Source organism: Eupeodes corollae, chromosome 2 (genome assembly GCF_945859685.1).
Source record: "Eupeodes corollae chromosome 2, idEupCoro1.1, whole genome shotgun sequence".
NCBI lineage: Eukaryota > Metazoa > Arthropoda > Insecta > Diptera > Syrphidae > Eupeodes > Eupeodes corollae.
This window is the reverse complement of record NC_079148.1, coordinates 11,163,505-11,187,140: the sequence shown is the minus strand read 5'-3', so window position 1 is coordinate 11,187,140 and position 23,636 is coordinate 11,163,505. Positions and strand designations below refer to the sequence as shown.

General features: G+C 28.3%; 1 protein-coding gene and 1 pseudogene across 2 annotated transcripts; one reads left to right on the top strand and one right to left on the bottom strand.

Moving 5' to 3' along the window:
- Positions 1–29: 29 nt before the first annotated feature.
- Positions 30–10,876, bottom strand: LOC129946389 (uncharacterized). 2 transcript variants are annotated; one of them, XM_056056552.1, is made up of 8 exons: positions 9,825–10,874; positions 9,661–9,759; positions 1,116–1,256; positions 978–1,046; positions 854–919; positions 715–792; positions 595–654; positions 30–430 (listed from the first exon to the last, which is right to left on the bottom strand). In XM_056056552.1, exons 1-8 carry the CDS (start codon positions 10,584–10,586, stop codon positions 113–115), a joined length of 1,593 nt encoding a protein of 530 aa, XP_055912527.1. In that variant the 5' UTR covers positions 10,587–10,874; the 3' UTR covers positions 30–112. The 2 variants fall into 2 exon arrangements, 1 of the variants encoding a protein (XP_055912527.1); XR_008781574.1 differs by having other exon boundaries at positions 290–430; positions 502–654; positions 9,825–10,876.
- Positions 10,877–11,478: 602 nt separating this feature from the next.
- Positions 11,479–21,223, top strand: LOC129944121 (ubiquitin-60S ribosomal protein L40-like; annotated as a pseudogene).
- Positions 21,224–23,636: the final 2,413 nt, after the last annotated feature.

Genomic DNA, 23,636 nt, shown 5'->3' with positions numbered 1-23,636 from the left:
CACAAAACACCCAAAAAAATAAGTTGAATAAATATTTACACTTTATAAGCTTAAGAGTAAAAGTTTTAACAGTAAACTGATGAACTATATAACAATACATAAACCTAAAACTCTACCATGTTGGTTTGTGAGCCGGTGGTGGATGAGGGTGTGAAGAACTTGTTAGAGCAGATGTTGAGGCCTGCGATGAGCCTCCAGATGCACCTAGAGCAGCATTTAACACCAAACTTGTTACCCCACCCACCAAAGCTGATACAATCTGTTTGATGAAGCCGAATGAGTCTGATCCGCCCATGGGATGTGCAGGCATAGCCGCTTCACCACCTTCTTCGCCAGCAGTGCCAGCACGATTTTTAGCTTCTTGGAAAGTTCTCAGCAGAGTTTGAAGAAAAACAAAGGGTTTTGGTGGAAGATCATCGTCCTCAGGATCCTAAAGAAAAATTTTAAAAACCCTTCATTATAATCGAACTTCTTAAAAATGTAAAAGAGTCTACGTGCAACCATCAAGCCAAAAAGTACTCGTGCTTTAAAGAAATTAGTACTGTTAACGGAAGTTTGAGAATATCAAATATTAGGATAAGAATTTATATGTACAGCGCTAAGGGATGCGACGATTGTTCCCAGAAGATTTCCAATGAATTTTCCATTGTTTACCTGAAATTAACAAAGAAAAATGACATCAAAAATTTTGATCATGGTCCTGAGCATACTTACTGCTCCACCACCTCCTGAGAGTCCATCAAATGCTGTGCCAACGTATTCACCTAAAACAGTTCCGAAATTTTTGTCACCCTTAAAAAAGAAACTTATTTTACAACTTTCTATGATTTCCTTTAGTTTTTGAAGAACTTACAGAAAGTAGTCCTGAAATTAATGATGTTCCTGTACTGATGAGAGATTCTATGTCCAATCCCCCAGGCTGAAATTGTATGATTTATATGATATCTTTCTTAACAGTTATGAAAATTATGTTTTACCCCAAAAATCTGTGCTATGACACCGGTTAGGGCTCCAACTAATGCTCCAACATCTGAACCTCCTTCACCCTTAAAAAAAAACAAAAGCAAATTGATTTTGGTTTACTTTGAAGATAGAAAATCAGTAAAGTTCCTTACACCACTTAAACTTGCTATAAGACCAACAAGTCCTCCAGATACTCCACCGCCGTCATCATCCACGTCTTCATCAGATGCTCCTTCAACTTGGTTTGCTGTTTTATTACCATCGTCCTCGTCGTTTGTATTGAACTCGAAATTCTTTCAATTTTTGTTTTGTTTGTGAATAAAAAAAGTTTATAGAACATAGAATCTATGTACAGTTTGAAAGCAGATAAATCTGAAGAGTCACAAACTATTTTAAATTTACTAATTTCAAGGTTAAATTTATAATAAATTAATTTTAGTATGAATAAATTGTTAAACAAAATTATGAACAACAAAAATAATTAAACACAAAAACCAAACGAAAATATAGTATTCCATAATTATAGAATCTAAAAATTAATTAGTGGATACGTAAAAATAATCAATGAAATACATAATTAAATAATAATTGGAAGAATAAATTAAAATGTGTCCATTTAATTATCTACTAAGTTAATTGATTTACTGAAAATTAATTTTAAAATGTATACTGATTGAAGAAGCAATAAATAAAAGGTGTTCTAAAATAATCGAACGATTGGAGTCGTATAACCAAATTTCTAACTTCCCAATTACAATGGTCCTTTTTTGTGGAATTGAACTTTTTTTAATTCCTCAACTTTAAAAGGTCAATAGAATCTAAACCAATGATTTTTCGAGAGATGTGTGCTTCTGCCCATACGTTCGAAATACCATTTTTCGTTCCATATCTCAACAACCAGTAAAGATATCGACTTCAAAAGATGTAAAATTTTTGGTTGATCCAAAGTTTTAACAAACGACTTTAATCAATTGTGATTGCATATTTACTGACGTTATACCAAGCTTGTTAATTTAAATTTAAAAAAAAGCAAGAAACGGTTATTTCGTAAATGAAATAAAAAACTTAAAAAAATATTTGTCTCCAAAATAATTTTATGTAACAAGAAACGTTTTTGACATCTAGTAAAATTTTAAGACGAATCGAAGTAATAAGTTTTTATCAAAAAATAAATTTAATTTAAATGTCAAAAATAGATGAAGATACTTCAAATTATTCCATTTTATACTAAATTTAGTTTTTATTGTTTAATTTTGTTGTTACAAAAAGTCAATGGGTATTTTATTGTATGATAAATACAAAATTTTATAAAATTCGATTTAAGTTCTTAAAAATTAGTTTGTGACTAAAAATGTCGAGAATAATACTAAAAATATTGAAATAAAACTCATCTTACCATATTTAAAATATTTTTTCTTACTTTAAGTTATTTTTTAGTAAAATCAAATCAACAACTTTTTTTATAAAACACGAAAAACTAAAAAAACAATTGATAGGAGATGGTTTCGACTCAAATATTATGAGAACAAAGAAAGATATTGACTTACAACTTTGTATCTTAAACGAAATTTTATAATTCATTATTATGTTAAAGTTTTGGAAACATCAACAGACAGACATGTTTGGAAAGTTAACAGACTGGCTCGCTATGTTTTTAGTAATAAGTCTCTTTTTTTAATGCGTTTTTATATTTTTAGAATAATATGTCTAATACATTTTTGTTTCAAAATTCAATGTCTCAAAAATGGTTCAATATATTAACGAAAATCAAATAAAAAACGTTTATTTATACTCAGTATATAACTTCATGCAAAATATATTTGTAAAATTAATGAAAAATGTTGTATGAACAAAATTAATTTAAAAAAAATGCACGGCTGGATCCTGCGAACTTGCAAACAGTCTGTTTAAAAAAGTACCTATATGAGATTAAAAAATATACCTGTAAAATAAGTTTGTCTTCAAAGATATAAACACCATTTGATTTGTTCAAAAACATGTGATGAATCTCGCAAGACACAACTCATACGTAAGCATACTTAACGAAAACAATTGTACTGGTATTCAACTTGTTTGTTCAAAGCTTTTTCCTTTGGCTAGCTTTATTAACTTCCCATAGGAAGATATTGTAATGGGTCCGATTTGTCAAATTGAAAATTTTGACATTTCTCGACGTTTCAAGGTCCCAAGAGTCGAAATAAAAGATTTTTAGAAAGGTGACTGTGCGTGCGTGTGTACGTACGTTCGCGACGTTTTTTTCGTCGTCCATAGCTCAAGAACCAGAAGCAATATCGACTTCAAATAAATTTGTTTATACAGATAATGATGCAAAGAGATGCAGAAAGGGCTTTCATGAAAGCATAGCAGTTTTTAAAAAAGGTAAAAATTTTGGTTAACCCTAAATATCTTACGAACCAAAAACGCTAGAGACTTAAATTAAATTGTATATCATATATTGTAACGTGATGCCAAACAAGTATATTTTTTGAAAAAAAAATCCTATATAAGTCAAATAAAAATTTGTCACCTCCAAAATTTTACGACTAAAATACGATTTCATCTCCAAACCAATTTTGTGCAACGAAAAATAATGTTTTTGACATCTGATAGAATTTGAGAAAAATCGTTTTGACAGTTTTTTTTTACAAAAAAAAAACATAACTCAAAGTTTGTAAAAATTGAATATCGATTGAAATATCTTTTCAAAAACTTGGAGTTAAGGCTTCAAACTTATTTTATCTCATAAAACATATTGTTTTCAACATTCTGAAAAATGTTGAGAACAATCGAATTGACAGTTTCTTAACAAAAAATTAAAACCTAAACAAAATTAACAAAAGTTGGTAAAAAATGATTTTCGACTCAAACATCTTTTCAAAAATTTTAACTAATTTTTCACTAATAAGAAAAATTGTTTTCAACATTAGGACAAATTTTGAGAAAAATCGAATTAACAGTTTTTTTACAAAAAATAAAACTCTAAAAAAAAAAACAATACTAAAACTTGGTAAAAATTTACTTTCGACTTAAATAGCTTTTCAAAAATTAAAAATATTGGCTTCAAACTTATTTTATTCCACAGAATATATTGTTCTCAATATTCAGTAATTTTTATATAAAAATCCATTAGTCCGTTTTTTCATAAAAAATAAAATCTACAAAAAATAGTACGCAAATTTTGTAAAAATTGATACGAGTACATATAGACAAACTTTAAAGCCAGACAAATCGACAGACGGGATGGGAAGTTATCAGTGGGGGTCGCATCCAAGCCTTTTTTTTAATTTTATATTGGAAGAACCAGGATGGAACATAAATTATCTGAAGATAAGAAAGAGGGAGAACATGTGTGTTTAAATTGTAAAGCGATCGCATATTGGTCGAGTAGTTAGGTATGTGTTTAAAATGAATAAAGAATAGTTAATTGACGTGATCAGCTCTGCTTTATGCGGATAGATAGATAAATAATAGATATTGGTATTTAGAAGGTACTTACTACAAGCAATCACACTCCTTCTTTCCTACAAGTTTTCAGCTTAAACATGGAGTTATTACGTTCAGTTTAATTTGTTCCTTAAAGTTAAAAAAAAAAACAAGCATACGAACAGGTACAAGAAATTGCTATTCATGTGTTGTTTACAGGGAGGCTCTTGAGCGTTTTGGATTTTAGTTATGAAGGGACACGTAAGCAGCAGTTGTAGAGGCTGTACGTTTCTTTACTACTATACTTACTAAGTACTTATTCTTTTATATAGGCAAGGGCAAGTTAAATATGTGTGAAACAACTTTATTCTTAAAGAATAATATTTTAAAATCATAAATTAAAAGGTACCAAGATAATACTTCATGATAGACACTTTAAAATAGATTGTTGATTAAATATATCATATTCGTTAATCCGATGCAGTGGCGCTACACGGCCATCGTTGCTATTTACAATATTTATAGTTGTAAAAATAAAAAATTTTTCCTGAAAAATAAGTTTGTCTTTAAAAATTTAAATGTCAATTTGTAAATCAAAAAAACCTTTGATTTTTCAAAGTTTTTTTTTTGAAAATCTTTAGATCGGTTTTTTTTTTAAATTAATTTTGTATGTATAAAATTTCTCAATTTTGTTCTAAAAATATATTTGCTATGCAGTTATTTAGTGATTGTAAATATACACTCTACGTTTGAATTTCATTAAAAAATGTTGAACCGTTTTCAAGATATAGAATTTTAAAAAAAAATCAATATATTTTTAAAAATCGAAACAATAAAAAATTGCACTTTTGATAATCAAATATTGTTAAGGCAATATAAGAGCTCATTAAAAAAATGATTGAAATCAGTTCATAAGTTGCTGTGAAAATAAAAAAACAACATAACGGTTCTATGAGCGGTACCTTTCCCGTAACTTTTTCTTAAAAAAAGCCAAGTAAAAAATAAAATTTTAGAGAAAATTTGAAAAAAATCTATCGGTTTGTTTTTCAGAAAATTCGAATTTTCGTTTTTTGACAAAAATTTGTATGTAAAATCTCGAGTTCCAAATTTTGCACGAATGCAAAACTTGCCATATACAGTCAAACTTCTTTATAACGAACTTCCTTATAAAGTATCTCTCTATAGCGAATTGCATTTTGTTCCCCTGCCCCTTAAAAAATATCCCATACGAAATAGGTTTTTTTATAACGAAATTTTATTTATAAGGAGCTAGTTTTGTGATCCGAAAACAAAGTGGTTTCTTTATAACGAAATGTCAATTTTCAAATTTGAAAACAAAGTTTACTACGATTTGTATTCCCGTTTTGCGAAGAATGTCCTTAAAGTGAATGACATGAATGTGTAGTAGAAATGTTACGCATATCAACAGATTAATTGTTTAAGGTGCCCATTTTAAGTTGGAGAATTGTTGCCAAAGTTTCGAAGTTCAAAGCTATTTCTCTATCGATGATTGAAAAAGTTAAAACGGGAGAAAACAAAAAAGATGTAGCATACAAATTTTGTGTATCGTTAAGTATATTGTCGAGAATTTTAAAGAATGAATGAGCTGCAATTGAAAATTGATATGTTTTTTTTATAAAAAAATAAAAAGATATACATTTCTTTAAAATGAAAAAGAACACTTGCAGTGTTAAAAAATATGTTTTCTATATAACGAATTTTTTATAAAACATTTTTTTGTTCCCTTGAAGGTTCGTTATAAAGAAGTCTGACAGTAGTTTCTATATATCGTAAGTAAAAAGGATGTACAGATCGTTGAAAATTGAAATTAATAAATTAAGTGATTTTTTGAGAAACTAAATGATATTTTAATTTTTGAAGATGAAATTATTTTGCAAAAAAAACAGATTTTTTGGATACATTAGCAGGTTCGTGAACTTTGCATTTTGTTTTGTAAGTCATAAACAAAATCCTTTTAACTCATAAAATGTTCAAGTTTGACAAAAGAAAATACGAAACTTCAAAATGTATAACTATATATTGTTTTATCAAAAACAAACATTTTTGCTAAGAAAGGAGTCTATTTGACTCACTTAAGAGGTAGAAGGAATTTTTTTAAATTACTTAAAATAAAAAATTAAATTAATCGTAAATATGAATATAATGATTGGGAAATTAATAAATGAAATAACAAAGATTATAACTGTAAGGTTTGTAACAAGTTGTTAGCAACGATTGAACCTTAAGTTACACCACAATTAAAAACATCACTAGCTAAGTTTTTATACAATGTTATTAAGAAAAATGAAATCATCTAGGTGTAAAAAATTTCACACGATTATTAAATTTATGTTCAAAACCAAAACTTTGCTTTTTAAAACTTACACCAAAATTTTACATGATAGCTTTAAGATTCATTTGCCTGGTAAGAAACAAAAACATGATTCTTAATAAATATTTTCTAAAGCAATTTATAAAATAAATAATTTTTCTATTTGACAGATTCTACTTAAACATTTATTTTCAGTTAACAAAACTATGAAATATTTATGGGTATCTTCTTTTAGGCAATTTTTTTTCAAGTCATTGATGAAGTGTCTCTTTGTTTATTACTTGTATCTGCAATTTAAAATAATTAAAAGTAATATTGTTTTTATTTTTTAAGCACGTTTTCAATGCACTTTTAAGAAACAAAACATAAGACCCAACAATGTTTTTTCATTTTTTTGTTTGCCTATACTTGGAAGTAAGCTTAACCACATAACAGCCTTGAACAACAAAAGCAAGTTCATACGATTCAGTCGTGCATTTAATTTTATGTTAGATTTATATTTCCCATAGTAAATAAGTTCCGTAAGGTAAAGCAAATCCACATCCATTACAATGAATAACTCTTTTTAGTCTAAGTTTTTTCATTTTGTTTTAATTTTGATAAATTACATGTTTAAATGAGCTCATACGGTTTAAAGAGCATAAGAAGATGTTTGTAATTGTTTAAAACAGTTTCAATATAAATATTCATTTTAAGCCCTTCGTTTCGCATGGTTATTTTCAAGCTTTCTGAGGTTTTCATGTGTGTTCAACAATTAACAATTAAATAATATAAAAATGGAAACAATTAACTAAATTCTCATGAAGATAACATTTAAGTTTGACAAATATTTATAATTATTTGTAGATTGCCAGATTAAAAAAAAATTACTTCTCAAATTGCATCAACATGTTCTTTTATTTAAAGTAGTTTGAAGTGTTATTTAATAAAAGCCTTAAAAAGACCAAACTAAATAATTTTTTTAACAACTATCATAATTTCGAAAAAAGTATTGATACAAGAATTGTATCGTCAAAATAAATGTAAACAATTTAAGTTTAAACATCGTTACTTTAAATGATCTTAAAAATACACAGAATTTTGTATGAATAACTTTCTTTGTGGATTTTATTTTGATATGCAAATTCAAACTATTTTCTAAAACATAATAAGGAATTTCAAAATCAAATTGAGTATTTATTGAATTTGTTGTTTTTGTAAGTTTCTTAATTTGTAGCAAATTTTGAAAATTGGCTTTTTATTTAAAAAAACTGAACTTAAAGTTTACAAAAATACTATGCATATGATAAATATGTTTGATTTTAATTTGTTTTGATTGATTTGTTCCCGAGATTTTAAGGCGGAAACAGATGTTCACCACTATAAGAAGTATTTTTTTGAAACTTTTCCAAAAACTTTATTTTTCCTTAACAACAAAATTTTGAAAACAAAAATTTTATATGGAAAAAGGTATCTAAAACCTTATTCTTTGATACATGCAACTAATTATTTTAGATGTTATAACACTTTTTGTTCACACAATATTCGAGGTTATGAATATTTTGTATTCAGTTTTTTTTATTTATAAAAGGAACGTTAATGAAATGTATTTCAAGTTTATACAAATTTGGTATCACTCCAAAAAATAAATTAAAAATTTTGATTGAAGTCGCTACAAGTTCAAAATTGTTAACTGTTTCTTAAATTAATATAGTAAAAGATTCCTAAGACTGACAAAAAGGTTTCCAAACATACGGACGAACAGACGCACCCAAAAATATATCTTTAAAAGTATTTTATTTAGATTTGCAAAAATTTAAATGCTATTTAATTTCTCAAAACAAAATTAACTAATTTTCGCTAAACGGTTTTTTTTAAATTAAGAGATTGGAAATTTAAAAATGTAAAATAAAAAAACTATACCTTTTCGATCTCCAATTATTATTAAGACAATTGAAAATTACGGTTCTATAGGAGTTAGTTCCAGGAGAAATACAAAAATATGTTTTTCATATTAAAAGAAACAATGTGAAGGAAAATTAAATTCAGATCAATTTCAACAAAAATATATAAAGACGTTCATATTTTCCATTTTTGGCCAAACGAAATTTGTGCCGACTACTCATATCTTTGGTCGAAATTTTGTGTAATAAAGTTAACTTATTTTGCAAGTAAAACAAATCTTTCCTACATTTTTTATAAATTTGTTGCATTAAGTGGGAAAAATTGGGCTATCGACGTTAAAAATTCAAATTTAATTCCTAAGTTAAACTTTAATATAATCAAATTTAAATAATTGTTTTTAGAATCTTAAGGTTTAAAAATGAGATCAAATAACAAAAACCTGTATTTGAAACTTGATAACATTTTCATTTAATTGTAGGCCATTCAATTTTTCTTTAAAAATACGCACATAGTAATTTCAATATTTTTTACTTCAATAATTTGGAAGTTCTAGTCCAAACTTTTGAAAAGACCCCTTAGTATTTGTTTAAATGCTTTTGACTTTAATTTTGTTTTTCATTCTGAACACTGTTTTTAAACTTGTTTTCCGATATAAAAATATAAATATTTTATCTTTGACAACTCTTAAGGGATTCCTGTACAAAATCAGTTATGTTATTAACGAAAATATTAAAAAACAAAAAATTGTTTCCATTAAAAGTTGAATACACTTTTTTGTATTCTTTTTCATCGTTATATTTAACATAATTGAAACTTGAACTTTACAAACAGTGTGGTTTTTGTCAAGGATGTCAATTTTTATTGCATCTCTCAAAAAATAAAATTCAGCTTTTTCAATATTCAATGTAAAATATAAATTTAAAATAAATGTTCGAATAACTTAATGTCCTTTTCTTAAACGACTCTCAGATTTATCTTTTTTACTTTTATGAAAACATTAATAAAAGTTAGCACATTCTGTTTTTAATACAAACAAAAAACAAACAATATTCACTCACTTCATTATTTGGATCAATACCCGAAGGATTGTTCATTATTCTTCCAGTTTCCTGCTCTGTGCTATTTTCGTTGTCTATCAAATTATTCTCCACTTTATCCTTAAAATAGAAAATCAAATATTCTCAAAAACCATACAAGCATAAATCATTTCTCGAAAATTCACCTCTGCAAAAAAGTCCTTCAAATTGTTATCCTGTTCAGTATCTCGCTTCTTATTAACTTTGATCATATCGAGTTCCTTATTTTTCTCCAAATACTTTAAAGTTCCATCGATTTTCTTCATGACTTGTCTCTGTATGTTAAGGACATGATCCAAAATAGCTGCTTTTAATCTTGGCATATCGATATCCTTTTTATCTGATTTCTGATTTTTAATTTCCCGCTTTTTGCTTTTATGTTCATCCAAAGTCTTCTGGAGCTCTCTCTTGTAATCCTTAACACTCAACGATTGTGTTGCCAAATCCATGGCACCTGTCAAAATTCGTACAGCATTTCTGTCCCGTTCAATTGTATCCTCGATTTTCGTTACTTTTGGAAGTGCTGCCGACTTATCCGATATATTCGTGTTGAGAATCAAATCTGTGACTAAAGTTGTCAGATGTTTTTCCATCTCCTTCTCAGCTTTCAAGGCTCCATTTAGTATTCCGATTGTGGTTATGGTTTTTAACTCGCGTCGCGTCATTTTCGGTTCAAGTTTTTTATAAGCTAACAAAGCTTTTAGGTAATTCGGGTCGATTTTGATCCTGCTTGATCGTCGCGGTGCTGCCGCCTCGATAAGGAAATTCATTAATCCGAATAGTAAAATGAATCTCAAGACCGTTTGATTCATCCTCTTGAAAAGACCTTCGGCCACTAAGCTGGCCATCTTCGTTGTCATCCAATATATTACACATTTTATGCCTGATGGTCTTTGCTTATGTGACATTTTCCAATTTTCCAATTGATCGATTTGGAAATCTGAAAATAGGCGTTTCCATGCATGTTTCTATCTTCATATGTGGGATTTTTTCTTCAAGAAGTTATTGTGATATTTTTTTTAAATGTCAACTAAAGGAATAAATCCGTTTTTTCAGTTGATGTAAATGAAATAAACACTGATATAATATTGCTTAATTTGTAAATGCAAATTAAGAGTTGTGTTAAGATGAAAAGTTTAAGTCACTATTTTAGTACTCTAATATAGTGCAGCGCCGCACCGGTTCGCTGAACTTCATTCATTACAGATCTTTAAAATAAAAAAAAGAAAAGAAGTTAAAAATGAGTCTGAGAAATAATATTTTGTAACGTCACTTAAGCGGAAAAGACTTTTATATATGAAATCTAATGAAACTATAATCGGTTATGGTCGAATAAATTTTTCAGTTTCACTTAATTTTCATTCAGTTTTGTTCATTGTTTTTTTTTTATTATTTAAATCATATTTCTATTGAAGTATACTTTTGTACATATGTGTTTATATATGTAGATAATGCAGATACAACAACAACGTTTAAGTTTTGAATATTAGAATCAAAAACAAGGCAACTTATGCCTACAATACAATGCAGGTGCGGTTAAATGGCTGTACTTAACTCTGACTAAAAGAGATATGCTTTAGAGCTTAAACCTCTGTTATTATGATCTTTTAAAATCTAAAAACCTCAAATAAATCTTAAGATATTAAAGAACAGAGCCATAAATCTTTTAGAACAATAGAACAAATCAATTGTTTCTTCTACAACATGGAACAAGTGTTCTTGAGTCTTACTTTTTAAGAACCTAAATATATGATTTATTACACTTCCGCAATATTTTTTCTTTATGAGAATTATAACTTAATGATTCGAGCATTACAGGTAATAAGACCTTTAGTTGCCGCTGGCTATGGGACAAAGTAGAAGGTTAAAGTAGTGTACCTTATTTGTCAATTTCCAAGAAATTGTTATTAAGAAGTTCTAAGATTCATGGGTTTTCATTGTATTCTTCTATATTTAGGTTTCTTTTCACAAAACGTGTATAGCTCATTAAGTTTTTAAGTTTCAGAGATTATAAATGTGACATTTTGCAGTTCGGAAAATACCTTCGAACACAATTTGAAAAATTGGTTCTTTTGTTTACAATCAACAAATGAGTCCCAAATATCAAAAATCATACTTAGCCTTTAACAATTTTAAATTTAACCAAAATCACAATACAATGCTACAACGTCTAACTTAGAATCTGTTTTTTGTTTTGATATTATTTTATTTTTAAATTTCAGTAGTTACAAAGGGTGTCTTTTAAGTTGCATGAGAAATTTCGATGGTCGTTGTATATTTTTGCAGTTCAAAAATTCAAACGGTGTTGATATCTCTGTTAACGAAGGTTTTGCAATTCATTCTGAATCGTTCAAAGCCTCCACAACAATGATGCCAAATTTTGGAAATTTATTCAAAAAAAGGCAGTATGTTCAAAGATATTACATCCATTTGTAAATGGCGTCATGAATAAAAAAAAATGCCGTATATTTACATTCATCGAAATTTTGGTACGGGTTTCATATGTAGGTCCTTATTCCTTTTTAAATGAAAGAGGAGCTTTCGTTACGACGAATGGCAAACGCATTCAAAACAAACGGACTTAACCATCAATGTATTGCAAAATCAATTTGAGGACAATTTTATTAACAAAAGTTAACTCATGTTCGTTAACTCTCCGTTGCAGATATTTACGAGTAAAGCCATGGAATCATCCCGACAAACTATTTTATGTTTAAGGGCCCAAATAGTGAAAAATTCGGCTGATGTAATGGACTTTGTAACCGCGACGAATAAAAGTAAATACCTTAAAATCTTTAAGGAAACTTCAATTTGAGGCAATAGAACATAATATTAGCCGATGCAGCAGGCACGACCATAGCATAGAAAGATGCCGACAAAATATATATGGTACATAGGTTTTGCCATTCACCTGCTTTCAATTCACAATTCCTTTTTACAAAATTTCTCATATAGGGAAGTAAAATGTGAACTTAGAGTCACCAAAGAAAAGAGTTCCCACAGTCATCAATAGACCTGGAATTTCCATGCAAAATCCATATTTTTTTGACAAACTTTAGAAGCAAGCGAGCAAATTATCTTTACGAATCATTCACTTTCCTTTAAAATGGCATTCAATCATAAGTGTCATACATGGTTAAGGCAGGTTAGAACTCTTATATCCGAACGCGAAGTTGATACATGTAACGTGTTCAGCTTATGCACTGCATCGAGTTGCAGATGAGATACGAATTAGTTTTAAAAATGCAGATTTATTGGTGTTAAATTGAAAACAAACATTTTTAAGGGCACCATCTCTTCCACTACATCCTATTGTTAGCAGGTGAGGAACCTAGCTACAAGCATTGCCCAACACGTAAAGCACTTTGAGAATGTGGTTAATAATTTCGATGATTCTGATGCTGTTCCAATAAAAAATGCAGAAAAGATATTAAACCAGCTTATACTTAAAAGCCAAGTAATATTTCTTAGCTCTAACTACAGTTTTCCTTGTGATACCATAACAAAGTTTAAGGGAAGGACTCATTAAAAAATCGAATTGATTTAATTGAAGATGCTGTTGTAAAAAGCAACTCCTGTTAAGGATCTCTTGCTCCAGCCATACGAAAGAAGCTTGAGAATGTTCTAGTTAAAAATGAAGGGTTTTTAACAATGAAAAATATACGCAAGGCATTTACATAAAGTTGCAGTTATGAAAATTATTTGAGAAACTTTACAACCGATGAAATTTTTGCATTTAAGAATACAATACTTACGTTCTACTTCAATTGACGTAGAACGTTCCTTTTCGATGTATAAGAGGTCTCAAAGTTTCAATCTCTAAAGCTTTATTTCTAAAAAACTTTAAGAAGAATTTCATGATCAATGTCAATTTTTCTATTGTTTATTTTATTTTGAAAAAAAAAAATGTTATTCAAATGGATGTCTTTTTCTTATGTTGATGTAATTTTTTTGTATTGTTTATGTTGTGTGTATTTTTTAATGTACCTACTTGTTTTTTAGTTCCTTTAAATGATAAAATAAAAGACTGATTTTCTTTATAAAAACTGTATACTAAGTTTTTTTTTGAGTTCATTGAAAAGAGGGAGATACAAGGTTCAATATATGATTTTAAATGCATATTTTGCGTTTAAGTGCATGAAAATCCTAGCCCTAGTTATCACTGTTCACGATTAGATTAGGACAAACTCAGGCGAGTTTAGTAGCTCATTGTGATACCAAATGAATCTTGAAGATTTCTTCTAAGCTCAATGAACCAGTTAAGTCCCTTACAAAACTTTAGAGACTGATTATGTTAATTTGATTAAGATCGTTATAGAAAAATTGTCCTAGGCAATTCTTGCTTTTTTTATCTAGAACAGAGGAGGTGAAGAACTTTTTCCTCCCCTTCATCATCAATACAGCTTTTGCAAAAGCCATTTGTGAATACGCCACGAGGCGTGGTTTCCTATAAGAGTATTAGACAGTTGCCCGATGGTATGCCAGCATTAGCCAAACGTGGTAGAATTTGTTGTAAAGAACAATTTCTGGTGAGATCATTTGCCTTAGAATTTCCTGAAATGGTTCTATGTCCCGGCACTCAGCAAATGGGAATATTAAACCGTTGTGTTTGTTTCCCATTAGACATAATTGACAGTTATGGCCTGTTATAGAGTTTGTAGAGACAGACAAAATGTGGATATCAGATTTTGATATCACGTTTTCCTTAAGCCAGGACAAGTCTTCTTTTATGAAATCAACCCCCCTTTATTCCATCATCAACTTCTTTTAAGGATAAGGAGCTTCTCTCTCAACTCATTATTCCGTGGCTTCCTTCTTCTAAAGACGTCACAGATATATCTTGTCACCGCGAGACAAAGCACCGATTATCTTTTGGCTTTCTGCCAGGGGTACGACCTGAACTCAAACCTGTTTGTTCCACCGACCACTTCTTCTAAAATTCACGTCACTAAATGACGTGGTTACAAATCGGAGTTTGATTTGTCCTTTCTTTAGGAAGAACCATTACCGCTAACGAATCTAACTCAGAATTGTACAAAAAAGCATTACAAATTAACTACCAGTACTTTACTTATTGCATGATGGTTAATACTTAAGAATGTCACGCTATAATGGCAGAATCACAAACAAGCTTTAGCTTCGTCTTCACCTGACGTTTACGAGTTCAGCCATAGGAATTCAATGCATGCTATCACAATGGAGCTTCGAACTCACGTTTCGTTTGACAATCGTAAGTAAAAGAACGTAATGTAACGTAATGGGACTCCAAACGAAAGCTCTAGTTCAATTATCTGGACATTTGCTTTATCTGACAGCTCAACAGCTATACAAAATATCAACAAACAAAATATTTGCTCTTTGGAAGGATGAAATAATAGAAATGCCATTTAAAGCAACCTCGAAGCAGGCCCACCGTAACGCAGACGAAGTTGAAGCTGAAGCGTGTTTGTGATTTAGCCCTAAGCCTTGGGCTCAATTCATGTCTGTGCGACCAACAGTTTTTCAAAAGTACTGCTTCTTGCGAGAAATTAACAAATGCTCCAAAAGTAATTGCAGTCGTAAAAAATTTCGAACGCGATGGTATAGAAGTCAAAAAATTAGGCCTGACGATTCCGTCCATCCGTCTGTCCTCACCCCTACAGCTTTAACAATTGGGTCTAACGTATTTGTTTAAATTTGGAAAGTTCTAAAAGACTAACTTTAGGCGTATCTTATATTTTTAAAGTCAAGATCAAAATATCAGTTATCCCGTTGAACATGTTTATGTTAAAAATCGAAAATTTGAATCTTGATTAAGGATGAATAATAATGATAAAATAATAAAAATTTGCATTTTCGATAAAATAAGCCCTAAGAAATGGAACTTAAATATTTTTCATTAAACAGATTTTAATGAATGCTTTTAATTATTTTGTTTTTAAAAAGTACCTGGGGACTGAATCATTTGTATTTATAATTCGAAAGTAAATATAAATTAATCATGAATATATATTTTTCTTTTCCAATTTCGATAGTTTTGCAAATTTTTGTTTTGCTCATTCATGGTTAAAAATGACCACAAAATTGATTTCGAAGGTCATTTTTTCACTGTATGCTACACAAATATACCCATATTAAATCTTTGTTAAATCAGGTCAAATTTTTGGACCACCAGAAGGTGTCAAAATAATTTACACTACTCTTATATTGAACACAAGTTGAATTTTTGTACCTACATGTGTACAGTACATTACATATGATATATCGCCAATTATAATAATGATATCGTTTTGATCACAACAATATTTCATGGGTGAGTTGAAGTTTGGGCCATTCAGATCAAAAGATTGCACCTTTTGTTTATACTTTCACTTACATCTTGAAGATAGTTTTGTTTTTATTTTTTGTCTTGATGTTTATTTAGTGCAAATTTTCAAGGCTAATGCAATCATAATAAAAACAAAAATTGTGTTAGCTTTTGGATAAAAGTGTGTGGTTAAAATGATATAATAAATTAAAAACAAACGCGTTCAAAAAATTTGTTAGGACCACATAATCGGACATAATTGATTAAATTGATACAGATGTCATGAATATGTAGATGAATAATTATATTTGTTAGTTCTTTGTTTAGTTTGTTTGATAATAATTAAAAAAAAAATCAATTATAAATTAATATGGATGTATTTACAAATTTTGGATTTTTTAAATGAATGTATAACAAAGATTTATTGCAAAAATAATAAGAAATTAGTTAATACAAATATTTTTTCAAACCAAAAAGTTGAATTTTGTAACATGTTTTGTTAGGTATTGAAAAAAATGCCAAGCTCAATATTCAATCCTTAAGCGATTTTGTTAAGGCATGTTGTGCTTATTTGAAGGAGTCCAAAACTCGAGAAATTATATTCCAGACCCAAGCAAACATCCAAAATGTATATGCACTTGAATACTTCTTCTGCCGTGAAGAGTTTGTATTTATAATACATGTAAAATGATACTTAACTTCGGATATTTTTACCAGAGAAACGCACCTAGAGTTTCTTTCTTTATTGATTTAATTTTTTAAATATATTTCAACAGAAATTAGCTTTTACTCTTCATAGTTTTTTAATATATAAAATTGACAATTATAATAATTGACAATTGCAAAGAAAAGCATTTACACGTCTTAAGTGATCACCGATTGGAAGCTATCATCTACTTTTTTCACTTGACTTTATATCGAAACAGTCAAAAACAATGAGAAGCACACAAGAGTGATGGCACCTTATACGAGTACATAAGTCAAGACTACAAACTTAACCTGGGCGGGAGTTTATTGAAAGCACTTTAAATAAACTACTAAATGAGTTAAAAAGCATTCAAGGACAGAAAAGCGGTTAACTCAAGTAAAATTATTTTCGAAATGTTTTTAATTAATCCACCTTTTCTACACTTCTTGAGGGAAAAAACAAGTAACAAATGCAATTAATTTCTTTCTATTAATAGTAGCAGACACTTTTATAAGATTTACAATAAAATATTAGCTGTTTTATGGCTCAGCAATGACGAGTTCCATTAACCCAACCCTGACCCATCCAAATCTTTTTCGTGTTTGTTTTTTTATATTCTTCTATTATTTATTTTAATTAAAATTAAAACTAAACAAACTCACAAAAAAATGTATGCTTCTTTTAAGCTTAGAGACATCTTGTTTACATTGAACTGAACATATTTTTGATAAGTTTTTTTTTTTTAATTTTAAGTCAATAAAATCTGTGATTTAATTAATCTGTCGAGCGGAAATAAATTTGGCATAACTTTATGCGTTTTATTGTTTTATTTTATTTTTTAATTTTGAGTTGAAAGGTTAAGGGTTTGAGTTTAAATTATTTGTTTAAACTTCCTCGGAATGTCACACATGACACATAAAATTTTTCGGTTAGTTTTTTGTTTGTATTTAATTTAATTTTAAGTTGTATGTCACTGGGAAATGGAATTTAATTATTCCAAGGTATAAAATATGACGATGAATTTAACCAGAACTATACTTCGATAAAAAAATATATAAAGTCTACGTAATTGGTAGCCTTGTTAGAAGTAACAAGTTATTGGTAATAATTACACACGAGCTCATTTAAAGTAGAACAATTCGTGTCAAAATGTCAGCAATGGAATTATGATCTCTACTTTTTTTTATTTTATTTTATTAACAGATCAAGGGAGTTAGGATCGAATGAATGAAGGTATAATTATTATTTAAACTTCTGAATAGAAGTTCTCACACAGAAATATTATGACTAATGCTAAATTATTGGTTTACACTTAAGGTGTAAGTAATTAAGTCATAAATTGGTTTAACTTGATGGGTGAGTTTTTAAGTCAATTATTGAGGCTGAGAATAGATGAATAGATAAATAGTTTTTGAATTAAATGTTTGTTCTTCTAGAATCAAGTACTTTATTTTATAGTAATAATTGGTTATGTTTACAAAAAATCTACACCGCTAGTAATTAACTCCGGAAATCTGTTAAGTTTGTATTTTAGCGACTATTGATTGGCCCCATCAGAGAATGGTTATGATATTTGATGCAGCGGAAATTGAGATTTATTTTTATATATGGCAATTATTGCATTCCTTACAAATTTTACACTCCAGATTTAAATCAAAACAAGACATTACAGTGGTAAAGAGTTTAAAAAAACTAGTTCCAGTGATTCCTAACAGCTACCTCCATCTCTTCTAACAAAACTATTGACTTCATGGCTTTTTTCGTTTTTCTCCAAAGGGGTAACCTCTACAAAACCTTTATTTTGTTTCAATTTTTTTTCTGAAAAAGCTCTTATATTGTCTGCACATATTGTTTTGTTAAAAAAATTTAAATGTAAAAAATATATTTTCATAATTAGTTAGAAGGCAATTTCTTAAATTTTTTCCAAGATATTAGAGTCAAAGCTTTTAAGGAATACTTTCTTAGATTTTATTTTTGTAAAAAAAAACTGTGTCTTTGATTTTTTTCAAATTTTACCAGATTCGTTAAAAACGTTATGTATTGATGCATACAATTATTTTGGATGTATCATCATTTTTGGTCACACAATATTCGAGGTAAAACATTTTTTTTCTACTTATGAGAAAACTATTCATTTTTTTCGCATTTATTACACAGAATTTAATTTAAATTACTAGCTTACGGACGCTCTGGTTCATCTTCAAATTTTAAAATTTCCACAGATCGTATATATTACAATACATCCTATTGAAAATTAATAAATTAATGGTTTTTTGAGAAACTAAATTACAATACAATTTTTAAAGATACATTTTATTTCCCGAACGTACGGGCTTTCGAATTCACCAAGTCTTCTTGTTTGACTTATCAATTGCATTTAATAACTCCTGCCCGGGTCAGCTAGTTAGATAATGAAAATAATCACTTAATACGAAAAGGCATCAAAATTTGAGCTGCACTTTCAAAGATAAACAGTCTTGAGCATTTGGTATGAATCTACTATTAAAAAAAAAAACTTTACTTTAAGTCTTCAAACCTGAAAGTTACATTTCATTGATAAAACCATTACAAATTAAGACGAATAATTTCACATAAGTCAAAGCAAAAAGCAATAGAACCTGTTGTAAATTTTTAAAACATACACTGGACAATTAAATTATTGTTTTAATTATTCTTGTAGACATACTTTGATTACCCTTAATTATGTTTAAGAGTAGAGTTAAAATTGTATACATTTACTGGCGCCGAGTTTTTGTTTTGTTTTATTTAACAACATTCATAATTATGGCCTAGTAAATTTGCTATCAAATCGAAAGGTTAAATAAATCTTGTTGTAAGCCAATATCTTTTTGATACCGCGAAACAGCGAGACACCAAGGCTGACATGTCACAGAGTTGACCATCCGTTCTAGTTTTTTTTTGTTGTCTTAAGTGTGAAAAGTTGTCAAGGACTAAGATTAATTGACGTGGATTAACATATTTTTATCATCTCAGGATCTTTAAATCAACTTGTTAACGATTTTGGTGTGAATTTTAAACAAAATTTAGTATTTTTTTGCAGAAAAACAATCCTCAACATTCTTCAACACATCAAAATTAAAAAGTAAAAGGTACTTCATTTAATTATACAATCTTTCTTGTCAACAATAAGAAACTCAGACATTCGGTTCGAATTACATAATTAGATTGCGTTTTGGATTAATATTAAACTTGTTTGTGATGTCAACAATGTAGCAAGCCCCGGCTCATATATATAAACCAGAGACCAAGATATTTACGGTACCATGACTTATTTTAATGGAATGTGACATAAAAATAAAATAATAAAAACTATCGCTATCCCAACCATGAATCAATTAATAAATTGTGTCTACAATATAACAAAAATGTTTGTTTAACAAAAATATTTAAAATACAATACAATAATAACTTTAAAACGTTTAATAACATTTTTTATAATGACAGTTCAATTTAAAAATGAAAAATGAAATACTTTGGTGAATAGACTAATAGCTTTCGGATGTTTTTATAGGCCTATATTAGTTAATGAAAATAATTTAAGTTTTGATTAGTAGGTTATATCAGGGACGGTGCTTAAGATGACGGTGGCACCCTGTCTTTAAAATTAAAATAATAATTGAAAAATTTGAAGTAAATGAAATTGTAAATAGGATTTCTTAAAAAAATTAAATAAAATGTTAACAAAAATATTTTGCATATGGTAAGATAAATTTGGTTTCAATATTCTCTTTTGTTCCCGAGTTTTTTTTTTTGTCGAAAATTAATTTTTTTACTAATTTTTGAGTAGTATCAGTTATTAAAAAAGCACCCACTATAAATAATTAATTAAATTCCTTCCTTTTGACGTTTTTCTCAAAGTTTCAAGGTCACTAGATGTATATCAGTTTTTAAAGAGATGTCTGTATGTGGTGCGTGTTGTACCTAAATACATCTATTTATATCTTAAGAACCAGTGGATTCATTTATGTAATACAACGTGACGTCATACCAAATTAGTTTATTTAAAAAAAAATTAATAAACGTTTTTTTATAAATCGAGAAATGAAAAAAAGATATTTGCCACTTCAAAAATTTAGTTCTCAATGATATTACATCAAAAACATGCTTAAATAAATAAAGTGTCTGACATGTAGTTAATTTTTAAGAAATATCGAAGTGCAAATTTTTGTACCAAAAAAATAAGTATAGTAGGCTTTTCAATTTGTGATTGGCATTTGGTGCACGTTTTAAAGAAACAAATCCAAATTGCAGCTCTTTGTTAAGACACTTACTGGAAAGACGATTACCTTGGAGGTTGAACCCTCTGACACAATCGAGAATGTCATTGGAAGATAGTCGTAGTTTGTCCGTCTACAACATCCAGGAGTCTACCCTCCATTTGGTACCCCGTCTGCGTGGTGATATCATTGAACCATTTCTACGTATTTTGGCTCGAAAATTCAATTGCGATAAGATGATTTGCCGCAAGTGCTACGCCACGTTGCACAAATTGCCGCAAGAAGAAGTGTGGACACATTAATAACTTGCGTCCCAAGAAGAAGTTGAAGTAGACGACTGGAATTGTGTCTGCTTGCTGCTTTCTTTTTTCTATAGTCTTACATTGGAGAAGACACCCAAACACCTTCTTCCATGTGGAGTTGCAGAAATTTTTTTTGTAAAATAATTTCAAACTAATTTATCTTATACAAAATACTATTTTTGACATTAAGTGCAATGTTTATAAAAATCCAACACTCAGTTTTCTCATAAAAAATTGATATAAGATTCTCGATATCTCGAAAATAAATGCAGGTAGTGACTTCAAAATGATTTAATTTTGTGCTAAATTTAAGAAATAAAAACGTTCACAAAATTCTAATTTTATTGGTAAAAATAAGCTTTTGAGTAAAAATCTCGTAAACAAAAGATTTTCCATTGTCCACTTTTTAACAAAACAAGAAAATCTACAAAAAAAACTTATAAGAAATGTGTTTCGACTAAAGCATTATGAGAACAAAAAAAGTTATTGACTTAAAATTTTTTCATCTCACACAAAATGTTGTTATTAATGTTTTGTTGAATTTTTAGACAAATCAACAGACGGTCAGGGATCGGAAGTTACAATTGAGGGTCACATTCCAGCCTCATTTGTTTTAATTTCAAAATCGTCACACAATTTTTCAAAAATTTTTAGAAGTTGTTAGATTTCACCATTTTCATATTAATCCTTAAGAAATGCTGAACAATTTATTCAAAAATGAGTTTTATCAGCAAAAATGCAAAAACATATAAAAGTCTTAACAAATTTATCACATCATGCTTTAAAAAACATGTTTATAAAAAAATATATAAATAATGTTGAAAAATTGAACGTAAAATCTTCCAGAACCCTAAAACGTCAAATTCAAGGTTTTTGACTTAAGAGAATTGTCAGAAACAAAATAAGATATTAAAAACGATCTAAACTGTATCTAAAGATTTTTATTTTGCTAAATCATTGTACATTTTAGTTTTATTAACTATATTGTGTCTCAAACTACCCTTTAAATAATGTTGTTCGTTGTATTTAACATTTTTAAAGAGTCAAATTTTAAAGTAAGAATTGAATTTAGGGGAACTAAATATGTACTTAAAAAAAAAAAACAAATATCCAATATTTATTTAAAAAGAAAAAATCGTGCCATTTCGCAATTTTGTCATAAGCGATGTTTTCAACTACAAAGAAAATCAAATAATTGAAATTTGCCTTGATTGTCATATTATATTCGCTTAAGCACTATTAATAATGTCCAATACTGACTTAAGGCTTAAGTGGTTTCATGGACCAGCAGTAAGTTTTTGATTTGTCGTTTACGCTAAAATTTATGTTGGCGCTTACGATAATTCTGCGGAAAGGACTCAAGTTTTCTGGTTGAAAATCTTATCCTCAAAAAGAAATCACCCGTGTTAAACTCTCATACATACAATCATACAAATTAATAAAAAGAGGCTGGGATGCGACCCACACTGATTACTTCCTATCCCGTCTGTCGATTTGTTTTGGGTTAAAAAAGTTGTTAATTGAATTATTCTTCACAATTTTAAAATGACCAACAATATTTTTCATATAAAGAAATAGTTTAGTTTGAAAATCTAGTTTTGTTAAATAGATTTTTATTCGAAAACAAATTTTTCTAAATTTTAGTAGCATTTCTTAAATTTTTACCAATTTTATGAATGAAATTAGTTTGAGAGATATCAAGAACAGAACATCAATTTTTCCAAACTTGCGTGCTATTTTTTGAAGATCTTTTTTTTTTATGAAAAAACAGACTGTTGATTTTTTATAAAAAAAAACACTAAATATTGAAAACAATATTTTCTGTGGAATTAAAAAAGTTTGAAGACATTATTTTTTATTATTGAAAAGCTATTAAGGTCAAAAGTTTTAGCATTGTTTTTTTTTTTAGGTTTTTATTTTATATAAAAAACTGTAAATAAGACATTTCTCAAAATTTTACTGAATGCAAGTAACAATATTTTTTAAAAAATAAAAGTAGTTTAAAGTTATTATCTTAAATTTTTGAAAAGATATTTGAGCCAAAAATCAATGTTTTACCAACTTTTATTAATTTTCTTGCTTCGGTTTTTATTTTATGTAAGACAAATATCTATTCGATTTTTTACAAAATTTTTCCGAATATTGAAACAATATTTGTTATAAGGGAAAATTAGTTGGAAGCCATAATCTTAAATTTTTAAAAAGATATTTGAGTCCAAATTCAATTCATACGAACTTTGAGTAATGTTTTTTTAGGTTTTCATTTTTTATAAAAAAAACTGTCAATTTTACCAGATGTTTAAAACGTTATTTTTTGCTGCACAGAATTGTTTTGGAGATAAAATCATTTTGTATTTGTAAAATTTTCGAGGTGAATATTTTTGTTCAGTTTTTCTGATTTGTAAAAAAAACCCGTTAATTCGATTTTTTTTTTTTCAAAATAT